The 23,808-nt window shown below is 39.9% G+C and overlaps 2 protein-coding genes across 29 annotated transcripts in view; both read right to left on the bottom strand.

Annotated features, from left to right (window-relative positions):
* GPHN (gephyrin) overlaps positions 1-3,281 on the bottom strand; it is a 675,135-nt gene extending 671,854 nt beyond the window's left edge. For all 26 annotated transcript variants that reach the window (XM_034937122.3, XM_034937124.3, XM_034937127.3 and 23 more), the window contains exon 1: positions 609-3,281. In XM_034937122.3, the coding sequence (XP_034793013.1) occupies positions 609-672 (64 nt within the window). In that variant the 5' untranslated portion in view covers positions 673-3,281. The remainder of the gene's footprint in view (positions 1-608) is intronic.
* Positions 3,282-10,665: 7,384 nt separating this feature from the next.
* Positions 10,666-22,852, bottom strand: CCDC196 (coiled-coil domain containing 196). Of its 3 annotated transcripts, XM_008977773.6 has the most exons (10): positions 22,660-22,841; positions 22,405-22,557; positions 20,959-21,055; positions 20,179-20,229; positions 18,404-18,481; positions 18,119-18,202; positions 17,538-17,597; positions 17,029-17,170; positions 11,053-11,111; positions 10,666-10,866 (listed from the first exon to the last, which is right to left on the bottom strand). In XM_008977773.6, the coding sequence occupies exons 1-10, from the start codon at positions 22,707-22,709 to the stop codon at positions 10,747-10,749; spliced, it is 894 nt and encodes a 297-aa protein (XP_008976021.1). In that variant the 5' UTR covers positions 22,710-22,841; the 3' UTR covers positions 10,666-10,746. The 3 variants fall into 3 exon arrangements, with proteins under 3 accessions (XP_008976021.1, XP_014203071.1, XP_054953684.1); XM_055097709.1 differs by lacking the exon at positions 18,119-18,202 and having other exon boundaries at positions 10,667-10,866; positions 22,660-22,852; XM_014347585.3 differs by lacking the exons at positions 18,119-18,202; positions 18,404-18,481.
* Between the last annotated feature and the right edge of the window lie 956 nt (positions 22,853-23,808).

Below are 23,808 nucleotides of genomic sequence, written 5' to 3'. Positions count from 1 at the left end.
AAGCCGATCCCCCATCCCCCGAGGGAGGCGAAGGGTGCCCCATGGGTGGCTGAGGGGACGCCCGGCCCGCGAGGGACAACCCGAGGAGGAGCAGTTTCATCTGATTAACACCTGAGTCTCGTCCAGGCAAGCACAGATACTGGCGTGGGGCCGCCCAGGTGGGGGGAAGGGAAGGAGAGGAAGGGGGTGGAGATGGGATTCCCCCCTCTCTCTGAAGAGCACTAGCGGAGGATGCGCCCAGGCCAGCCGAGAGCGGCATGCTTCAGACTGCGGAGCCGGGATCCCGCCGCCTGCACCGACAGCGCGGAGCCCCGCAGCGCCCTCCGCACCGGCCCCTCGGTCCCCGGGGACCCAGGACTTTGCTTCCGAAGACGCTGGGGCCTAACATCCCACGGGGTCGACCCCGGCTCCTGGCGCCTGGGGGAGGGGACCCGCGGGAACACCCCCAATCTCCGGCGGTTCTCAGCGGTTGTAAAATGCACCCCCGCGGTTCCCTTCTTCAGCCTTCCCTCCTCCCGAGGCCGCAGAGAAGGGCCACCACAGGCGAAAAGCCTAAGGCAATGCAGGGACAGCAGCCTCATAGGTCCCGGACCTCCTCCCCCGGTTACCTGTAAGGACTCCGACACGGATTTGATGGTCGTGGTTAGTAAGGATCATTCCCTCGGTCGCCATGTTTCCCAGCGCAGTCACCGCACTGACAGGAGCCGGGAGAAACCGGAGCCCGGAGCGCGCGGGCCGGGAGCGCGCTCGCCGAGAAGAGCGCGACAGCTAGGGAGCCAGAGAAGCGCGAGGAGAGCGGGGAAGGAGGGGGAGGCCGCAGAGTGCTCGGTGGCCTGCGTGGGGGAGAGGCCGCGCCGGGAGTGCGCGGGTCCGCGGGAAGGGGAGGAGTCAGGGCGCGCGGCCCCAAGTCCGGCAAGAAGGAGGCAAGCTTGGGGGGCGCGGTGGCCGCACGGGGAGAGCGCGCGGAGGCGGCAGAACTAGGCCGGAGAGAGTCGGGACGCTCTGCGGAGCGCGAGACCCAAGGCAGCTAGATGGCAGGACTGAGAGGAAAGGATAGCACACGCTCTGGAGGTTGCGGGGGCGGACTCGGGGACAAGGGCGGAGCTACACCCCTAGGCGTGGAACTCGTGGAGAGTGAGGGGAGGAGTGAGAGCTCGGGTGCTGAGTATTGGGAGCGGGAAGGAGCCGGCCCAGCCTGAGTAGGTCCGCGGATCGCTCCTGGGCGCGCGAGTAGCACCGGATTGGCTGAGTGAACGCGGAGCGTGTGCGCGCGAGGCACGAACGCAACCTCGGCCGGGCCCCAGACAGAAGCAATCCCCTGCCGAGCCTGACACCTCGTTGGTTGTCCGCGCCTTAGGCTGGCTCTCGCCGGCGGGCCGGCTTTCTAAGAGGGGACCGCGGGGGGAGCGAGGCTGGCTCAGCACGCCGGGCCTCCTCTTGCAACCCTCGGGAGCGGCCGGCCGCCCCACTGAAAGCGCTGGGGAACCGAGAGGTGTCTTAGAAAGCGCAATGAGTGGCAGAACGGCGGCTACTATGACAGAGAGGCCGCCGTGGGCGAAGAGGGAGGTATCCTGTCCTGCCTCGTGCTAGCCGCTGGCTTCCTCAGTCGGCTCTCCCTGAAGGAGGATTTCCGCTTCACCTGTGCTTTAGGATTCCATCTCCAGTCAGTGCCTGCAAGATGATCCTCACGTGCGAAACTGAGGAGTCTGAGGCAGGGCAGCTGGAGTGGAGATACCTGGCTTCTCTTCCTCCTGCTGTCCCACGGTTTTGTGGCCTTAAGCCTCTTCGCCATGAGCGCTGCTTTTAGATGAAAAGCATCAATCTCCTTAGCGAACGAGAACGTGTTCCACCTGAACCACAGTCCATTGCCGCGGCGATTTTCATTTCAGTATTCGTGGGATGTGAGATTACCATGAAAGTAGCTTTTGTTGCCATTTATTTCCATGTGCCTTTCATGAAACGTGTTATTAATCACCTGTGGCTATTCTACGTTAGTTTCTTACTATCGTTCTGGACCTTTCAACTTCTGAATTTTAAAAAGTTATATGCGTGTGTGTGTGTGTACACACACTCATATGTATATATTTTCTCTTCTTAGCTGTAGTAACCTGGAGGCATAAAAGTGAAAAAGCGAAGTATTAAAAAATGTATATCAGTGTTTATACACAAATTTCAAAGTCACTTTGATAGGTTTTTTTTTTTTGTTTTAGTTTTGGGTTTTTTTGATCCGGAGTCTTGCTCTGTCGCCAGGCTTCAGTGCAGTGGCGCGATCTCGGCTCACTTGCAACCTCTGCCTCCCAGGTTCAAGCGATTCTCCTGCGTCAGCCTCCCGAGTAGCTGGAACTACAGGCGCGTGCCACGACACCCAGCTAATTTTTGTATTATTAGTAGAGACGGGGTTTCACCATGTTGGCCAGGATAGTCTCGATCAAGATCTTGACCTCGTGATCCGCTCGCCTTGGCCTCCCAAAGTGCTGGGATTACAGGTGTGAGCCACCGTGCCTGGCCGATTATGAGTTTTTTATTGTTCCGTTGGAACATGAAATTACCCATCCTCTGAAGATTCACGTGCTTATGTATTTCATTTTAAATAATGGGGCCTACAAAGTAGATGATGGATGGAATTGAAGTGGGTAAAATAAATTAATGGCTTTTTTGCTTTTGTTTTTGTTTTTAGTATGTGTATTGCTGGTATTTTTGACAGTAATTAAAAATTTAAGCCAGGTCATGAGCTCATTTCCTGTCATTGTCACCTTAGATCCTGGTGGCCAACGGGTTGTTAACTAGTTTGAAATGAAAGATAAAGATAAGAAAGTATGTCCAAGAGAATGATTTCCGTTATGTCAAACTAAACATGAAGAGCAAATAGTTGGTTATATTGTTATCTTCCTAACCTATCTCTATTCTCTGCAACACACTCTAAATGATTAGAAAATATCTTGAGCTTATCGTCTATCTTACATCTATCTTAGACGTAAGGTCTAAACCTGCCCACTAACAGGTTGTGACCCTAAACAAATTTGGGCCTTTTCCTTCATCCTTTAAATAAGATGGTAGACTAAATAAGTACCTTTTAAGTATAGTGGTAGACTAAATAAGCACTCCTTTAATTAGAATATTCTGTAATTATTCATGGAAGAAAACTGGCACTTTATTTCACAGATCAATAATAAGAGGACAAGAGACTAACTTTCTGCATTCATAAAAGGGGTGATGGTTAAATTCATTAAAATTTAAGTGGGAAGGGTGGATATGAATTAAATTTTCTAAAGCAGCAGTCCCCAACATTTTTGGCACCAGGGACCTGTTTTGTGGAAGACAATTTTTCCATGGATGGAGATGGGGAGGGTTGATGGTTTCGGGATGAAGCTGTTCTAGAACACCGCAGATCATAAGGTATTAGATTCTGATAAGAAGCCACAACCTAAATCCCACGCATCCGCAGTTCACAATAGGGTTCATGCTCCTATGACAATCTAATGCAGCCACTGATCTGACAGGAGGCGGAGCTCAGGCAGTAATGGTTACTGCCTGCTGTGTGGCCTGGTTCCTAATAGGCCACGGATGGGTACCTGTCCATGGCCCAGAGTTTGGGGACCCCTGTTCTAAAGTATATGGAGGTTTATTAACATTCATTATGTTTTACTGACTAAGTATTAAAATTCCTAAAAAATAATAATAGAACTAAATTATAATGTTTGTCTTTCAACCGTTTTTCTTAAGTGTATTCATCTTTCTCAAATTCAGCAACCTTTTACAAACCTTACAAAGGAAAAACGCAGTGACTTTACTGTCTAGAGTGAACTTTTACTGATGGTTATTGAATGAATATTATAATATGTACACACTATTACTCTTGTTACAGTGTGACATTCTTCAGAATTCATCCTGGAATCAATATTATGCCAAAGAAAATTTTCTGAAAGGTAGGAGAGAGTGCCATTTTCCAAATATTGATAAATGTCTCAGGAAACATGGGACATGGGGTGTGGTGTGGGTTGGGGTGGGAATTTGTATGTAAATAATTAGAAGTGCCCAGGGAGTTATTCTTTCCATTCTTAGGGTTTTCATCATGAAAACTACAAGAGTTTCCATTAACCATCCAAGACAACATTAAAAAAAAGGTTAACATGTGTCTTTCATTACAATTATCATGGAATGAAACTTTATATTTCAGTAGAAATGAAGTTATTATTGTTATTATTATTTTTTGAGACAGTCTTGCTGTGTCAGCCAGGCTGGAATGCAGTGGCACCATCTCAGTTCACTGCAACTTCTGTCTCCTGGGCTCAAGCAATTCTCCTGCCTCAGCCTCCCGAGTAGCTGGGATTACAGGTGTGTGCCACTATGCCTTGCTAATTTTCGTATTTTTAGTAGAGATGGGATTTCACCATGTTGGCCAGCCTGGTCTTGAACTCCTGACCTCAGGTAATCCACCTGCCTCGGCCTCCCAAAGTGCTGGGATTACAGGCGTGAGTCACCGTGACCGGCCTGAAGTTAGTTTTTTCCTAGTACTGGTATATTTACACTTAGCCCACCAGTTAACTCTTAGTTTTTCTGTGGTTAATCACAATTTCTTTTTTTTCTTTTTTTTTTTTTTGAGACGGAGTCTCTCTCTGTTGCCCAGGCCGGACTGCCGTGGCACTATCTCGGCTCACTGCAAGCTCCGCCTTCCGGGTTCACACCATTCTCCTGCCTCAGCCTCCAGAGTAGCTGTGACTACAGGCGCCCGCCACCATGCCCGGCTAATTTTTTGTATTTTTAGTAGAGACGGGGTTTCACTATGTTAGCCAAGATGGTCTCGATCTCCTGACCTCGTGATCCACCTGCCTGAACCTCCCAAAGTGCTGGGATTACAGGCATGAGCCACCGCGCCTGGCCCACAATTTCAGTATAAGCAAGGCCAAATCTCATTGGGCTTTTCTGGGTCCAGACTCTCCTCTATGTCTTTTCCTACATGTGCATACCTATGATAAAGTTTAATTATGTAGTAGTCACCGTAAGAGATTGACAGAAATAACTGATAATAAAATAGTACAATTATAACAATTTACTGTAATAAAAGTTATGTTAATGTGGGCTCTCTCTCTCTGTCTCTCAAAATATCTTATTGTATTGTACTCACCTATTTTCAGACCAGAATTAGTTACAGCAATTCTAGGGGAAAAAATACAAAGCCTAATTCAGCCAATTTAAAGTTCTTCTTGACCATAATCTATCTTTCTTTGGGGAAAAAATACATTTAAAGCAACCAAAGCTTCATCCTCACAATTTTTTAAATGGTAAAATACACATTCATAAAATTTACCATTTTAGCCATTTAAAAGTGTACAATTCAGTAGCATGAAGTACACAGTAGCCCTCCCTTATCTGCAGTTTTGCTTTTCTTGGCTTCAGTTACTCTATTTCCCTGAAGCCCACGATTGGAAACCCAGATGTCTGATGACATGCTTGGTTGCAAGCAACTGATCCTAGTTGAAGCCAAAAGAAATTCATTGGCTCATGCAGCTAACAAGTCTGGACTTGTGTAGCTTCAGGGTTGGCTAGATTCAGAGTCTGAAACTATGTCATTAGGATGTCACTTTGAGCTATGCTTTCTTCTTTGTTAACTTCATTCTCACCTTGGCTCTTCCTACATTGCAAAAAGATGGCATTGGCTTCTCTAGGCTGTGTGTGTGTGTGTGTGTGTGTGTGTGTGTGTGTGTGTGTGTACACACACACAAATATATATTCATATGTTTTTAAGAGAGACATGGTCTCTCTGTGTTGGCCAAGCTGGTCTCAAACTCCTCACCTCAAGATATCCTCCTGCTTCAGCCTCCCAAGTAGCTGTGATTACAGATATGAGCCACAGCATCTGGCTCTAGGGTATAATTTAGATCAGTACCCCATTATAGTAAATATTTAGTATATTTAAAATTTTTTAATCTGGAAATTTGAATATAGGTAACCTACTGTATTAGTCTGTTTTCATGCTGCTGATAAAGAGATACCTGAGACTGGGCAATTTACAAAGGAAGGAGGTTTAGTAGAGAACTCACAGTTCCACGTGGCTGGGGATGCCTCACAATCATGGCGGAAGGCAAGGAGGAGCAAGTCACATCTTACGTGGATGGCAGCAGGCAAAGAGGGAAAGAGGAAGACACAAAAGCAGAAGCCTCTGATAAAACCATCAGATCCCATGAGACTTACTCACTACCATGAGAACAGTATGAGGGAAACCACCCTCATGATTCAGCTATCTCCCCCCGTGTTCTTGCCACAACACCTGGGAATTATGGGAGTACAATTCAAGATGAGATTTGGGTGGGGACACAGAGCCGAACCATATCACCTACATAAGCAAAAGCTCCATAAAATCCTCAATTTTTACGAATGTAAAGGATCCCAAGAACCAAAACTGAGATTCATAGATTTACATCATGTGCCAATCTGCAAAGCACTTATAAGACAAATTACAAACTCCTCTTTCTCCATTATACTATAGAGGTTATTCTTTCCTGAGGGCTCCAGTTTATATACCTTTAATTCTGCCTATATAGTCACATATTAATATTCAGAAGGTAGAGAAGTTCTTCCTAGGTATGTACTGACAATTTACAAATGTACGAGGTTTCCATTTATTTATGTGGCTGTGTATCTGATAAAAGAAGAAAACCAGGAACAAAAATTTTGATTTCTAAAGGAAGCACTAATTTTTCTCCCTCCTGAAAGAAAAAAAAAAAAGGTAGACCATAGAAGAGAAGGGCAGTATTTTCTAGAAGAGGGAAAGATCATTAGATATGGGAAAGGAAAATGAGATTTGCTAAATTGGAAAGTAATATTAATTGCCCCAGAAGCTATTTGATTTCTTAAAAGGGCTCTGTCTGCAATGCCTTCAGTTTTTAGGATTCAGTATATATATCAAGAAAAGATAGTCCAAGCTTAAAAACTGACATGGATTGACTTTAAGTGGACCTTTTAAAAAATCAAAAGCATCATGCTTTTCTACCATTATTCATTGGTTTCTGTGTAACTAAAATTTATCTGAAAACCCAGCATCCCCAGAAAAATATTTTTCCTTAAAAAGCAATGTACAAAACAAAAATTATTTTGTTAACCTAAGTAATCTCACTTTCCCTAGGTTGACTAATAATTGGGGGAAATATAGTTTCTAGGAATGTTTATATCATGTTTTATACTTAAAATGAAACTTAAGTAAGTTTTCATGTTAGGAATCATAAGTGAATTTGTGAAAGAAGTAGAGAAGATGGATTTTTAGTTGTCCTGAAAAATTCTCAATTTTGCCATGTAATAATTATATTTCATATGTATCTGCCTGTGCATCTCTTGCCGTGAAATTGATTGGTTGCAGACCAAGCCTCCCTTTCCAGCACGGGACCTTGTTCTCTTCCCATTTCCTAATATTTGTTGACTAAATACAGAACATATGAATCAATAGGGACTTTGAATTGGTAGCAATGCAGGCTCCTTCCAAGGTGCCAGAGGGACCAATAGAGATTTTACTTGGCGTGCAACAGGTTACAGAAGCCTCTACCAATAAAAGGAGAGACACCACCTAAGGTGGCCACTGTTCACATAAACAACACTAAAACTAGATTTTCTGCCTGGATCTACGAGTGTAAGGCAAAATGTTATGTGTTGTCGCTTCCCCTCTTTGATTATTGCAATTCTAGACTAAAGATGAAAGTATCAGGCTGTTGTTGGCCTTATTTCATTTAGGAAGTGTGACAGACATTACTAATCACTTTCTGGCAATGCAAAAAGGCAACTTTTTGGGATAGAATGTTAGCTGATATCCTCTGCATGGCTAGAAAGTCAAGATAAAATAAATGAGATAAGTTACAAAAATAGTCTACCCAAAGTTACGATTTGTAAATGTATTGCTGGTGGGACAGGATTTTCCTCAATTGACCTTGAAATTGAAAAGTATTGCCCATATGTGGTTAAGGTTATCAGAGATTTTATTCTCAGAGGAATATAATCAGAATATTATGAGTACAAATAAAACTATAATAATGATGTTTCAATCCCAAGTACTTTTTGATTACTAGTTCAGTTTACTATAACTTGATTTGGAGATAGGAATACCCTAAATATAGACATATTCCCACCAAATTGTAAGGTATAGCCCTCTCTGTAATTTAATATTGGGTGTATCAGTTAATCTCTTGGGAGTTTGAGTAGCTTGAATAAGTCTCTGACCTTTTGAATAAGTTGACCATATAAATTTGTCTGTACTCACAAAACTGAGATCCATTTCCTGGATTCACTGAAATGCAGACACTCATGAGGAGTCACCCAATCTAACTGATAACTTTATACTGCCCTTATGAAAGTCAGAGTCCAATATAAAGTCCTAAAGACAAAGTAGGATAACAGGCTATCCCAGTTTTGTGTTTTGAAAAAATTGAAAGGTTTGGAACATTTGAAGGAAAGATGTTAAGCCTGACTGGTAATGAACATAAAATGTAAATACTTTGGCAATGGCAAATAATTCACTTTTTAAGAAGTTACAACCTCAGCTACCAAGTAAACTACTTTATTCCATGCCTTAGTTAACAACAAACAAGAAAAAAAAAAAAAGGAGGGAGGTCATATACTAATCCAAACTCACTGTAGTGGTTAAAAAAAAAACAAACCCATAATTTTAAAACATTCAAATGATGCTCTTTTAATTTAATTTTAAAATTGGGAATCTAAAGCCCTGAGGTTAAATGACTAGTTCAAGGTAATCAGTAGTACATTCAGATTTTATATTTTCATCTTTTGTTCTCATTGCTCTGTCTAATCCAATTGACTTGGAAAATCTCTCAGGACTGCCAGAATCTCCCAGGGACTAAATAAGTACAGTGATGGCTTTCTTGAAACAATGTAAATTACATACTCCACTAACTCAGTTGGTAGAATATGAAACTAATCACCTCAGGGTTTTAGAGCCCATTATTTTTGTGGTTAGGAGAGGAAAGATACAATTTAGATTGGAATATGAACTGGCAGTATTAATACCTAAGCTCTGGTAACCAGCCCTGGCCCCAATTAACTGTAGGAATTTAGACACCTTTTCAATGTATCTGAACTCCAGTATCCTTTTTTGGAAAGTGAAGGAAACTTTATAGTTATTTAAAGTTCCTTCTAATGCCAAAATTCTGTGATTTCTTGTAAACCGTTTCCAGTGCAAAAGTACATTTAAAAATTCATATTTAAAATGCATCTTTAAAGATTTAAATTGACATTGAGAAAAAGAAGATTTTGAATTGGCTGGCTCACTTTGCTTATTACCAGAAAGTATGAGGGATTCCTACAGATTATGAAGTGTTTTGTGACAAATCAACCCTTCTATACTGACATGAGATAGGAAATTAATGACAACTTAGAGTGAAAGAAAATATCTGAAGATCTCAGGAACTATGATATAATCCAGTGGTAATTTACACAAGGCAAGACATCGAGAGACCTGGGACTTGGAAATTAACTTTCTGTGGCCTTCTACATATCATTTACTGAGCCTCTTTAAAATGCTAGGCACTGTGTTAAGCAGTCAAAATGAAAAGATAGCAAGATAGAATCCTGGCCCTCAAAGAGCTCACCACCTGGTGAGGAAGGTAGGTGGATAAACCAATAATTGCGATATAGTTCAATTAGTGCTGTGACAGAAGTAAGAGAGCCTAGCAACAAGTCTCAAACCTGATTGCACATTAGAATTTCTTGAGAAGCTTTTAAAAAATACGGATGTTTTTGCCCTATCGCTCAGTTACCATAATTTAAATTATCTGGGGTGGGGCCCAGTAGAATGCTATTTTTCAAAGCTCTTAAGGGGATTCCAATACACAGCTAGGATTGAGAATCAGTGGGATAGAAGGGCAGCACATTCAGTCCTTAAGACAAACAGGCAATGGTCATGGCTAAAGGAGAGAAGTATCTTTCCACTTTGTGCATGGACCTAATAGAACTAATGATACCTGGGGAGAACTGTAAATATTAATAGTAATGTGGAGCTCAATGTGGAATGTATGAGAAAAGGGGGACATAGTGAAAGATGAGACAGAGAAGGTAGGCAGGAGGCATATCATTTATGGTCTGTGAAGGACCTTGGACTTCAGCGAGAAACCAGTAGGGGAATGACATGATCTCATTTATCTTTTATAAAAGATAGCTTCAGTGGTACTGTGGAAGATGAATTAGAGGGACTGGAAGCAGGGGAAACCAATTAAGAGGCTATGGTAATCCAGGCAGGAAGGAGGGCCTGGGGAAAAAAACAAAAACAAAAAAAACCACAGTGGTACTAGGAAAGTGGATGATATTCAAGGAATAGATAAGAAGGAGGCAGAATCAACAGGTCATTTTGATGTTTTTGGTGAGAGAGTAAAAGAAGTCTGTGGTATATAATTTTACTTATTTTATACCTACTTTTTCTCATTTCCCACTGTTGGATCTGTCCACAATTACATACTTCAGAAGTGGAGAGAAGCTCCTTTTTATGGACTTAGTAAAAACATGTTGTATAATGTGGTTGAAATGTGGTCATTTCAAATCCAAAAGCTATCAAAATAATCAGAGGTTGTTTACAATCCCTAAATGACTACATTCCACACATGTTTAAGGCCAAACATCCAACATTTCCACCCAGATTGGTGGGGGGAGAGAGGGAAAACAGCACTAAAAAAAGGTGCGAGAGATTTTAATTAACACAAATGGCTGTGCCTAGTCTTTAAATCTGTCCAAAGCAAATGGAGCGAAAGCCTGCTAATTCTTCAGTGCTTCATCTGGCAATGACCTCAGAAAAAAGAGCCTCCCTCCTGTATTATCAAGCTGACTTCCTTTACTTCCTTGTTGTTTTGTGTAGATCTTTGCTCCCAGAATTCTCTAAGACAGGAAAAAACAGAGGAAAAAGGACAGCTAAAATATTGAGTACCCTAGCACCCACTCTGCAAATCCCCTAAAATATTAAATTAGAATATATGTTAAGCAATGCATTCCAAAAATCTATACCCACTATCTATTCAAGCCCTTAAAACGATTTTTTGTTTGTTTAAAGAAAGTAGTTCTCACCACATGGTGTTCATTTCTGCCAGTAGTCACTCTGTCCATAGTTGTAATGCCCATAGTACCTAAGGGGAAACATTAGGAAAATAAGAGCTTCTTTTGAGGGAAAAAAAAAAACAAAACACTAGTTTTGTTTTGTTTTGTATCACTGTGGGTATTAGCATTGATGTGAATTTTCTGATTTTTTTTTTTTAGAAAATAACTTTGTCAAACAATATTTCAGAAGTTGGAGTGGCAGACTATTTTTCTGTTTACAGCTCATGTCCCACAGGGGGAAAAATCATTTAAGAATTATATGCAAGTAAATAAAGAAGTGGAATAATAAGTTATGTGTATATATACATACCCTCAGATAAACCAGATAGATATATTTCACAAAAATGGTCAATTATAGATAGTGGAGAATAAACAAAAGATAAAGGTGAAGATGGGGAAGAGAAAGAGGAAGCAGACAGAATGGTAGACGTAGGGTGAGAAGGGAGGCAATGAAAAGGAGAAAAAGGGAGAATTATAGGGTGCTAAATACAACCGATAGTGAGTCTGTTCTAAATTAGAGTTGCCAGACTAAAATATGGGACTCCCAGTTAAATTTGAATTTTAATATAAACACCAAATAATTTTTCATATATCTCATGAAATATTTGGGACACACTTATACTAAAAATTATTTGGTGAAATTCAAATTTAATAGGGTATCCTTTTTTATTTGCTAAATATGGTAACATTTTCCTAGACATACTGCTGCACTCCTGAGTGTGTGATGCCCACAAATTATGGAATCTGTTGTCACCCATTAAAATAATATTAATAAGGGTACAGTTTATTTTGTCAAGCTTCAAAATTTTTATTTAGGAAGAAAAGAATTTTATTCTCCCCCTGAATTTCTGTGAAGTATTAAAGAAGTAAAAGAATGACTTAGTTTAGAAATTAACTTTATAACCTATTAATACCATAAACCTAACTTTGACATTCAAAAGGTTCAGGTTGCCTCAAAGCTTTAAAAAGCCTGTACTTGAAAGCAACAGTACTGCTTATCAAGGACCCAGATTTGAGCTAGCTGTGGTTTTCCGCCCCTGCCTTTCAGCATTTTAGCTTAACACTACTATTTTCCCTTCAGCAGCACCTGCTGAAGTGTAGTTCAGCCATCAGGAAGAATAATACTAAAGTGAAGTAAAGGTTAAAGCCAGGAAGAATGACTTGCTTTCAGAACAGAAGGAGTTAGAGAGTAAATAAGGTCTCAAAGAGTATTCATTTCCCATTTCGCTGGGCTTTCATCTGAATTTATAAGTGTAGCATAATACTCACATCCAACGTTCAGGTTTTTCTCAGAAGAGCTCAAGGAAATGCTAAGAGTTGGTGGGGATTGAGGGGGAGGAGAGAAAAGCAAAGCTATCAGAATCAAATGTCTTAACACAAGTTATATTATTGCTGAAGATAAACCTCTTCTTTAAACACCAGCAGATATGATGGGAAATTCAGTTGAATTTAGAGATTGCTTAGCACCTGTGCTCTCTAAGACAGGTGACTGCCAAAGTCCACAAACTTGCCTTCTGGACTCTATAGAAGTTAAGGAGGGCCTACAATACACCCTGAATCAAATTATAATTTTACACTGGTGGAAAAGTAAATCCTTTCAAATGTCACCTGTCTCCAGAAAGATCAAAAGTAAAGACTTCATCGTAGGTATAAACAGACTAAGTGAGGCAGCATGCCAAAGAGATAACATGGATGACGGTAATGCCACATCCTGGGCATCAAGGGAATTCACAAGTAGGGATTTGTTGAAGTGTAACAAAATCAGTAATATTAACACAGGATTGTATTTTGCCAACTACACAGATCATACCACTGCAACTCAGCCAACCAGCACATCGGACAGTGGGAGGAGGAATTCTTGGCTAAGAGTACTGAGGTAAACTCTTCATCTACTTGGAAATGCTTAGAACAGAAAAGCCTGTACCCTGATTTACTGAGAGGTGTGTCCAAAATTATATTCCACCCTTTCTCTAAGACAGGTTTGTGCAATTCAATTCTTTTGAAACTAGAGAAAAAGAAACGCTGTCCTGTAACACTGTTAAGTATACAAACTTCAAATAAGCACCACCTTTTATTTTTTGTTTAGTGCTCATTTTTTATTTTAGTGCCCCAATCGCCTGATTTATCTGTGGTGGAAGGGAACACTATTCTACAAGGATTGTGGAGGAAGTGGGCAGTGACTGTTTTTTGAAATGGAGAGAACTGTAGTACAGGGAGTAAAATACTAGGTAAAAATTATGCAACAGAACACTGAGTTTAACATGGTCTAATCAAGGCTGCCAGTAATACACCTTGGTGCCAAAAGAGCATGTGATAAAACATCAAGAAATTTTTTTCTTTTTTCATTTGATACATGAATGTGGCACCTTTTGTCCTGAGAGTAATAGAAGACCGATCTCTCCCACAGCATTTCATGGTTCCTGAATTACCACTCTGTGGACTTGAAGCCTGGATGTGGTTGGTGCCACCTACTGGGCTAAATGCAGAGTTAACATTTTCTTGCTGAACAAATTAACCTTAGGAGTATGCTTCTTCACTGAGAAGATTATACGTTAAACAGATAATAAATTTGGATTCAAATTATAGCGTTTAGATCTAGAAGAGGCATGAAAAGTCACATGCTTTTACACATCCATTTTGTAGCATAGTCTAGGGAATAAGGATTGAATATGGAGCCAGAAGCCTGGCTTCTCTGAGCTTGTTTCTTGTTCTATAATACCTTTCATAGAGTCACTGTGAGGGTTGCACAAGGTATTAAGTTCTCAGCATGCTCCATGTTAATGTTGTTTGTATTTTTAAAAACTGAAATTAAATGACTTTTCCAAGTCATATAACTGGTGAGCCTCAGAGGAAGGCCTGCAACTCATGTATCTGAGTCTTAAATTCAGTGCTTTTTTCCTTAAATTACAATTTGCCAAAATTTGATGATGAGATGATTTTAGGTGGCAATTGGGATAAATTTCGGTGTTGGGACAAGGCATTAAATACTGTAAATCACAGTGAGAAAATTATTGCCTTTTCAATTATTTCAAACTTGATGGCATCAAGGAGAAAGTTGCAGTTTGGTGCTGGCTTTCTTTAAAGTTCTCTATGTCTTTTTTTTTTTTTTTTTTTGATACGAAGTCTCGCTCTGTCACCTAGGCTGGAGTGCAGTGGCGTCATCGCAGCTCACTGTAACCTCTGCCTCCCAGGTTCAAGCGATTCTCCTGCCTCAGCCTCCTGAGTATCTGGGACTATAGGTGTGTGCCACCACACCTGGCTAATTTTCTGTATTTTGTTGTAGAGATGGGGTTTCACCATGTTAACCAGGATGGTCTCAATCTCCTGACCGCGTGATCCACCTGCCTCAGCCTCCCAAAGTGCTGGGATTACAGGCGTGAGCCACCATGCCTGGCCAAAATTCTGTATGTCTTTCTAATCTCACTTCCTAATGGAGATAAAATAGATCTCAGGCTTATGTATTTTTCTAGAACATTAAAATCTTGTTTTTTGTGTATTTATTATTAAGTTTACCTTCTATTGTGGAAAACTATATTGATTCTTCATTTAAAATAGTAATATAAATTTTATTTTCAAGGAATGCATTTAGGAAACTAAAGAAGTCAATGTAAACAACAAATATTGAATAAATAATAGTCCAGGTGATACACAAAGTTGGAAAATACTACAACACCTACCATTAAGAAATTATTACCAAATAGGTTGGTAATAACCTCTTTACATAATTAGTTTTAAAATCCTTTATGAAGAGAATATTTGTTTTCTTTTAAATAATCAAATACTAGAGGTGAAAAAATAGGCCACATAACCAAAATATAGGACTCCATTAGATTTCAAATCCACTTGGGCTCAAACAAACCTATAGAGTTTGAATACGTGTGTTAGAAAATGAAACTGGCCCATAATTAGTGCTAAATGAATGCAGAATCAATTTAACACATTGATCCATTGCCTGTGGCTACATTAATTTGTGGTAACTAAGCCGTATAGTACCCTATCATTTAATTCTCCAGGAACATAAAAGGAAAGGAGAGAAAAGAAGATGTGGATCTGTGGCTGTTCCAATTCAAAGTTGATTCAATGTTTTACATGCAAGGAGAAAAAATATCTCCTGAGACAATCAAGTTGAATGGAACCCTTATTTACTAATTTAGACTTAATTTGATTCTGGAGCTAAAAAGCTTTTGGCTCTTTACCATATAGATCCCTTGAGATGACCTTCAGCTAATTTTGAATGAAGTAAAACAGGGACTTGTCTGTCTTCCTCATAACCCTCTTCTCTTCTGTCTTTTAAATTTGTATCTTAATGATTTAATACTGCTTCTGGTTGCATTCCAGGATTCTTTCCAATTTTATGCTGTCCAATTCTTGTTAGAACATAAATTGAAAGAAAAATATGCATAGAATACTGCCTGAAGGATAGTCAGTTCAGTCTTACTAGTTTTCTAAAATTTACCTATGGATCAAGCCAGACCAGAGAGTCTTATGTACCTGAATCAAATCATCTTGAGGTGATTTGTCACTTAAAATAAATTTCAGATTAATATCTTTTTATCAGATTATGCCAAAGAACAGAGGAGAAACAACCTAGGAAATTTAGATTCTGAATTTATTTTGAAATATTGTTGAAGACATTGGCGACTATCATCACACAAACAATGTCCTGCCCCCATTATATGGACCTGGAGGAGAAATTTCTCTCAGATTTCAACACCAGGAAAAACTATGTTTCTCCTGAGCAATTGGTTTGTTGTTACTTCATGAGTTTCATAAATCCATGTTTCTTTTTACTGGAAAATTCAGAACCAAATTTGTAGCCTACCTCTGCCAGCTGTACAGTACTCTCATTATGCATTCTTGTGTATTTGCCCGGCTTCAACTTATTTTCCCTTTTCTTTGATTTACTCATATATTTATTTAACCCTATGTGTTGACTGTGATTTTTGTAAGCTGTTTAAGCACTTTACAGAATAAGACTAAGAAATTAGAAACATACATACTGATACTGATAGAACATTGTCATCCCTTGGCCATGATTTCCCATCTCGTGTCCTTTTTGAAAAATGGAGTTCATATTCATAGATACTTGAAAATTTAAGAACTTTTCCCCTGTCCTCAGAGCCATCTCTATATTCTATTTTTTAAATGAACTATATTATTTTCTCTAATATTGCCATAAATTCTGTGGGGAAATCGCTGAAACTCTCAGAGGGACAACTGGATTGATAAAATTCACAACCATTGTCAGATGTCTGTCTCCTTGGCCTTCTGCTTTGAAGTAGCAGAGTCTATTCCAGCAAGATTAATAAGATTAAACAATTCTAATTCCTAGAAAAGGGGATGAGGTGGAAAGGAAACATGTTTTATTGAGTGCTAGCTATATATCAGCTACATATGCTAAGTATGTAATATATTACTTTATCTTTACAAAGGAAAACAGTTCTCCCAGAGAGAATCTTTGCCTTAGTAAAGAAGCTTCTGAGTCATAAAAATGATGATAGGCCGGGCGCGGTGGCTCACACTTGTAATCCCAGCACTTTGGGAGGCCAAGGCAGGTGGATCACGAGGTCAGGAGTTCAAGACCAGCCTGGCCAACATGGTGAAACCCCGTCTCTACTAAAAATACAAAAATTAGCTGGGCATGGTGGTGCGTGCCTGTAATCCCAGCTACTCGGAAGGCTGAGGCAGGAGAATTGCTTGAACTGGGACCCGGGAGGCAGAGGTAGCAGTGAGCTGAGATCGCACCACTGCACTCCAGCCTGGGCAACAGAGCCAGACTCTGTCTCAAAAAAAAAAAAAAAGATAATGAAAAAATTAATTACTGTACTACTAACATTTAACTTACTGTGTGCCAGGCATTGTGTTGCTCACTTTACAAGTAAAAGTCTCCAATATAAAATAAACAAAACAAAACCTCAAACTGTGTACCTGGGATGTTCTACCTACCTTGGGACCCAGGAAGATTTAAAAATGCTTGCATTGGCTCAAAATTCGGCTGCAAATACAGTGATAATTTCAGGTCATTGGCCTTCTGGTAGTTCTTCAAGGCTTCAATTCTCAGCTCAATCACTTTGCCATGAAAATCATTCTGAAAGAGAATATTTTCCAAAACTACACATATAGGATTGGCTTCTCTGAATCCATTGTTACCTGAATCCTCTTTACACAGAAGTTAAAAAGTAATTCCATCATGCTCAGTCTTTAAAAGTTGGGTAGAAAGTATTTGTGATTTTTCCCCATTTAGAATAGAACAAAATCAAGAATATAGGAAGAAATACCATTTATTCCAAGTTCAGAGATAGGTCCCTTCAGCTATCTTTCTATGATACATTTGTTTTAGCAGGGCAATCGGTAATCTAGGATGTGGGGACTGGGCTTCACAATATGCAGCTAAAAGCCTTTGTATTATATGAATGAAATTGCATCCTATATCCAGCCTTGGAAGATCTTAGTACCTGAAGGATGTTGTTTTGTTCCTGATACTTGACCCATTCCATTTTCCTCTGTTGCTTTTCCTGGTGGAAGAAAGAGCCTCTGGGTGACAAAGTAAATTGAGATCAGCAATCAGTTTTCTCAATATGCTGCAAAAGCCTTATAGCAAAATTATAGCGTCACAGATTTACTATTAAATTGACTTTAACTGCACAATTCTCTTAATTGGCCTCAACTGTACAAGCCATCCTCTAAAAGCTAATGAATAGGGTTATTTTATGTTGGTGAGTTGGTTATGGGAAGATGAGATACCAGCATAATACCACTGAATAGATTTTCAAAGACAAATGAACGGAAGTTCTGACATCATTTAGCTATTGCAGAGTTATCATTGTTGGTATAACTTCTCTCACTTTTTCGTAATATGATTTCCCAGAAACTTGTGATATCACTCTAACTCAAATATAGTAACACAAGGGAACCAAATCTATAAAAACTGGCATTGGTCCAAGAGCACACCATACCTTAGGCAAATTACTGCAACATTAAAGATTTCTAGTTTACTAGCTCTAAAAGCCACTGCCATTCAGAATGGCTGTACTACCTTCCTTATCTCCTTCACTTTCTCTGCAAATGATTTCTCCAGTTCACTCTCAGTCTTCCTAGGTGATGAGGGGGATTTGGGAGCCTAGGATGAAAGAAGAGAGCTAAAGGAATAAGAGGTCCTAGGAAAGAAGTGCAATGTCTCAGCAGGCCATAAATCTAATAAACCCTAAAAACCCAGATCCTACCTATCTGCCTACTCAAATTAGCCCTGATTGTCAGCAGGCTGTTTCCAGCTGTGTGACATCGACAATCTTGAAATTTTAAGTACATGCAGTCCACTTGCCTTTCCATCCTGCAAGTCTGCCTTGTTTTTTGTCTGTGGTGCTTTTTGTTGATCACTAAGTTCTTCTGCCTCGAATGTCTGTGGAAAGACATTTTGGCAAAGCTTTAAAGTAGTGGAAATTAAAGAGGGAAGTGGAAAACCAATATGGGTCAAGCTTTTGGTTCCTGCCAGTCAGCAGCTTCTCAGGGCCTGGCATGAAAAGTGTACTACCAAAGGGAGTTGAGAATGTAATGAGCCCTTCCTTTCATTCAGTCCCTTGAGTGTACCTTATAGGAATGAAAACTATTAGCTGGACCCTTAGCCAGTCACTACTCTAAGCTACTTACTGCATTACTCTGCTTATTTTCCTTACTGTACTATATTGCAGACATTCTCATTTAATCCTCACAGTTCTTTGAGGACCATTTTTATTTCCATATTATAGATGAGAAACCTGAGACTTGGAGAGGTTATTTGTTTAGGGTTACACAACTAGGAAAGTACAGAGTTGGAATTTGAACCAGATCTTTCTGATTCTGAAGCCTGTGTTCTTGACCACTAGGCATGCTGTTCTTCTAAAATATGAGTAGGGAAAGTTGATCACAGGTTAAGTGTATAGATGTCCCTTTTGAGAGCTCTGTAGAAGCTGGATTTAGATAGAGGAATTGTGCTGGCACATTTCCTATTACGAGGACTCAAGAACCCAGGAACTAAAACTTCTGGAAATTCATAGAACTAATTTGTAACTGCCCACGAGAACCTGGAGCAGATCTCAATACCAGATGCAGGGCTTGAAGGTATTCTGATTATTTGTGGAAAAGTCAGATGAAAAAAAAAGACAGAGATCACACTATATATCTGTTTATATCACAAGACACAATCTACTCTTCTAGTTGCATAGTCTGTAAAGAAGCACTTGGGTCCCAAGGGATTAGTCTTGGACAAAGTCTCAGACAAGGGACAAAGGAATTCCCTGTCCCCTTCCCCCTACTCCCTGGCTCTGGTTTCCCAGCAAAAGGCCCTAATATTGTTATCTTAAACAATGTGGTGATTGCTTATAAGGGTATTAGAATTAGGTATTCATTTGTTTATTCATCCAACTTACATGTATTGATTCTCTACTATGTTCCAAGCATTGTGCTAGGAGCTATAGATTTGGACAAAGCAATCAAGATATTGAAGGAGCTTGAGAAGATACAGGAGGAGGCAGGGAAACAAGAAACAATTTAAAAAGTAATAATAATACAATAATAATAATTTTATATTATAAACAGTGCTATTGAGCACATAAGCAGAGTTATATAATAGAAAAGGGGAGGAGGATGCCCTACTTTAGATGGAGCAAACAAGGATGGCCTCTCTAAGGAGATGACATTTAAGCTGAGACCTGAAGGATGAGAATGAGCCAACCATGAGAAAATAGCATTACAGGCAGTGGGGAAGGCAAGAGCAAAGTCCTTGAGATAGGAAAAAGCTTGGCATGTTTGAGAAACCACAAGAAGCCAGTGGCATGGTTGCATAGAAAGCAAGGGAAGGACATCTATGAGAGGAAACTGGAGAATAGGCAAGAGCCAGATTATGCCACAATTAGTGGCTGTAAAGGTTTTTCATAAGAAGAGTAACATGCTTTGATTGTTTTAAAAAGATCACCTTGGCTGCTGTGTAGAGAATGGATTGGAATGAGGCATGGGTGGAAGCAAGGACATGAAACAATGAGGATGGGGGCCAGAGGAAAGGGAGGTTCTTTGCATTGTGATCTGTAGGACAATACTTTCAATAGATCCTTAGAGGCACACCTTGTTCCATAGCATCTCCATTTCCTTCCGAAGCATCTTGTTTTTCCTTTCCTGTTGGAGGGGGAAGAACCAAACAAACAGAAGCATGTATTTGTCCAGCCATTGAAGTGGGTTTGGAAGAAGTTACTAAGTAATAGTGGGAAAAGGGTCCAGGGACATAGTAAACCACAGAGGAAGGCAATGAATGGGTCTAATCCCAAATCCAGGAGCATAAGAGATGTTTGATGATGATGATGGTAAAAAAAAACCAAGTTATTGTTTTAAGTAATAACTTTAATTATAATAATTGTGAGACAGTATCTATAGAAATGAGTTCCTAACACTTAAGATGCTCTTATGTGGCCATTTCTTGGGGGCTTAGACCACTAATTTTTAATTTTTAAGATCCTTTACATTGCTGATTGAAAGAAAATCTTGTAAGAATCCTGCAGAGCAAACTATTTCTTTTCTTTTACTTTGATAGGTATTTTCTATTCTTTATAGCAAATATTTTACTATTCTTTCTGAAATGTGAAGAGTTAATATGGTTATATTCATTAATTCCCTAGATAAAAAGTTTTTAAAAGTCAAAGAATAGAATTTTTGCTTGCTAGTCGTGTTCTTCCCAACATTCCATCTGACTCCTTTTGGGTCACCCTGGACTTTCTAGATCAAGGAGATATGAGTGTTGGAGCATCAGATGCTAGAGATGAGTACTCTGTCTTTCTCTCCACATCTGACACTGCAATGGAATTGAGCCCTATTCAGGAGGCTGTTCCTGGAGTCCCTCCTACTTCTTACCAAGTTCTGTTTCATCTCCTCTGCTTCCTTAAGGAGCTCCATGACCGAGGATTCCTCACACCCCTTCCCTGCCATGATCTGTCTCATGATCTGAAGACTAGAAGAAAGAGAGGCATCATAAAACATACATACCTCCTTAAGGGTAATACTGATGTTCTGCAACTAGTCAGAAAGTACTCTACCATGAAAGTTAGATGGCGACTGAAATCTCAGGAGTTATGGAAGCCCTTCTGGTCATAGAAGATCTCTGTAACTAAGATGTTTCCATTTCTAATTGACATTTGCCTATCTATGTGCTCTAGAATGAATTCTGTGCTCTTTAATGCTTAAAACTTAGGTCTCCAACAGCCAGGGAGAGTCCTTTCCACCCCCTCAGAAGAATGTTGCAGTGTGTGACTTTTGGGAGAAGAAGGGGTAATTCTGCCCCCTTTATAAGAAGAGGTTGAAGAACCTGCTATCTTCCAGGATAAATCCCAGAGTTATTTCCTAACCCATCTCTGTCCTCTGTCCACTTTCTCCCACTTCCTTGCTTCTTCATATAAGGACATTTGAGTCTATTGGGGAAGTCACTGATACCCTTTCATAGCCCCAGAGAATGCAAGCCATTAAGAAGTTCTAACAAAATCTAAATCAAAATCAAGTCCTTGTGAGAGAGGATATTCCTTAAAGGCATAAATTATTTTATATTTGTGTTCTTGTACTTTTTTCTCCCCAGTTCTAAGCAAAGAACACAATTCTAAGACTCTGTGTTTTCTTGCTCTGAGAGAAATCTATTTTCCTGAGTTGTAAGCAGCTGGTGCTTGTTGCTGAGTTGTAAGCAGCTGGTGCTTGACCACAACTTTCTGCCTGCGTTTTGTTCTCCAAAAATATGAGTCCTTTGAGATGCTTATGATAAGGGTATAGAATAAAGGTAGACTCACTGAGGAGAGAGGTTCTGAGACTAGAAAGGAAACAGAGTTTGTGGGTCCCAAGTACAGTGAGTGCTCTGGTAAAGAGTTAAGACTTCAGCTGCCTAGTATATTTAGAGAGGCTGTGCCCTAATTCAGAGGGCTCCTAGGCTTAGAAAATACTGCCATTCCACTGCTTGGCATAGAAAGAGCAGAGTTATTTATTCTAAAGTGATCATGCATAAGAAAGCATCTGTGTGACCGTGGTAAACTAATGCTATTAAAAGCGTTTCACTATTTCTTGGGTGGGCAGCCTGGGGAGGAAGAGTTATAACTAGCCCCACGAAATGAGGGCTGAGTCATATTTAATTTACTAAAAGAAAATAAAGGATTTGTTGTCACCCTGACTTGGTAGTTACAAATTGTTTGCCTGCTACAGCTGAATGTCCAAACCTTTAGTAATTAACAAAAAAAAAATTGTAAGTAATTATTGCCAGTCCTTTGGAGATCAAGTTCTCCAGCCTTTTTACCTCTAGGAATCCAGAGTAAGAGCCCATACCTCCTTTGTTTTTCCTCCAAGTTAGACATTAACTTTTGAAATAAGAGGTTGTTTTTATCTTCTAGAGGTTTGAGCATCTCTAGCAGTTCCTGCTTCCTTAGCTTTAAGTCCTCATTCAATTCCTTCAAGTAGTTGTCATCTATTTTAGAACTTCTGTGGGAAGAGGCACAATAATATCTGCCTTTAGCCTGGGTTGAGAGAGAGAGAGAGAGAGAGACCCTCTTTTCTATTTAGCATTTTCCATCAAAGACTCACCTTATTTCTGAGGGCAGGTAAGATCCTGAAGAGTTTGCACCACTTGTCATCTTGAAGGGTAACTTCTAAGAATAAAGAGGCCTTCCTGAAAATATGTGCGTTTTTTTCTATCCAGTTAAGTCATTATTTTTATGCTGCTGTTCTTGAAACTCCTGCTGCAGTGGACTGATCTTAGCTACAGCGAGGTCACAATGGCCCTAATACCACATAATCAACAGGTCTTTAAAGTAATTTCAACATCAATGGCAGTTTGTTGACTGGAAATACTAACTACATCTGATCAGTTCTTGCCTTAGATCTAGCCAAATGACAAAGTTTTATTCTGAAGTCTTTGAATGAATAGGATGGAATCACATCATATCTACTTTTGTGTTAGAAAATGTTGGACTGTCAAAAACGACTCATCAACACCTTCTTTCATGGCAACAAACCTCTGTGAAATGCCACTATATGTAGAGCACAGTGACAGAATCTGCAAATGAAGAAAAGATAAAGACACAGCATATACCTTTTGGGGGCCTCAAGAGGAAGAAGGAATACTTCTAAGAGACTTTTTTTTAAAAGAGATCAAACTGGCAAATACAGGGTATGGATATAATAGAATAATATAATATATAAGCCACTGTCATTATTTTTCAATCTTTAAAATTTGATATTATCATAATGGCAGGTAAAAGAATATTGGACATGTAGGAAGAGGATTTAATTTGTGAAAGATCCATATCGTCAGTATGTCCTTCCATAACCACAGTCTTCCCTGAAAGATTGTATAATAATTCTAGCCTCCCTTCAGGATTTTCTGGTTCTGCTTCTATTTTCTTTTTTATTACATTTCTTTTACTACATTTCTTTTGGACCTTAAGATCTCTTGTCTTCATCTATGTCACTTATTGGAAGGTAACCCAGTTATACATTTGTTTTTTTTCATGCCCTTTAAACACAGTTTTAGAGAAGTATTTTTAGTGAAGGTCTCAAAGTGAGTTAAGTCATGTCAATGTCAAGTACTAACTGAACATTTCCAGCCATTTTCTAGGGGTGTTCTCCAAAGTAACTTAACCCCTTTATCTTGTGGGAAACATTAAAGGGAGAGTATTATAATGGAAATAACACAAGATTTAGTTTGTCAGACTTTGGTTTGGATCTCAGCTT

This window comes from Pan paniscus, chromosome 15, assembly GCF_029289425.2.
Source record: "Pan paniscus chromosome 15, NHGRI_mPanPan1-v2.0_pri, whole genome shotgun sequence".
NCBI classification, from domain to species: Eukaryota; Metazoa; Chordata; class Mammalia; order Primates; family Hominidae; genus Pan; species Pan paniscus.
This window is presented reverse-complemented; position numbering and strand designations above follow the sequence as displayed.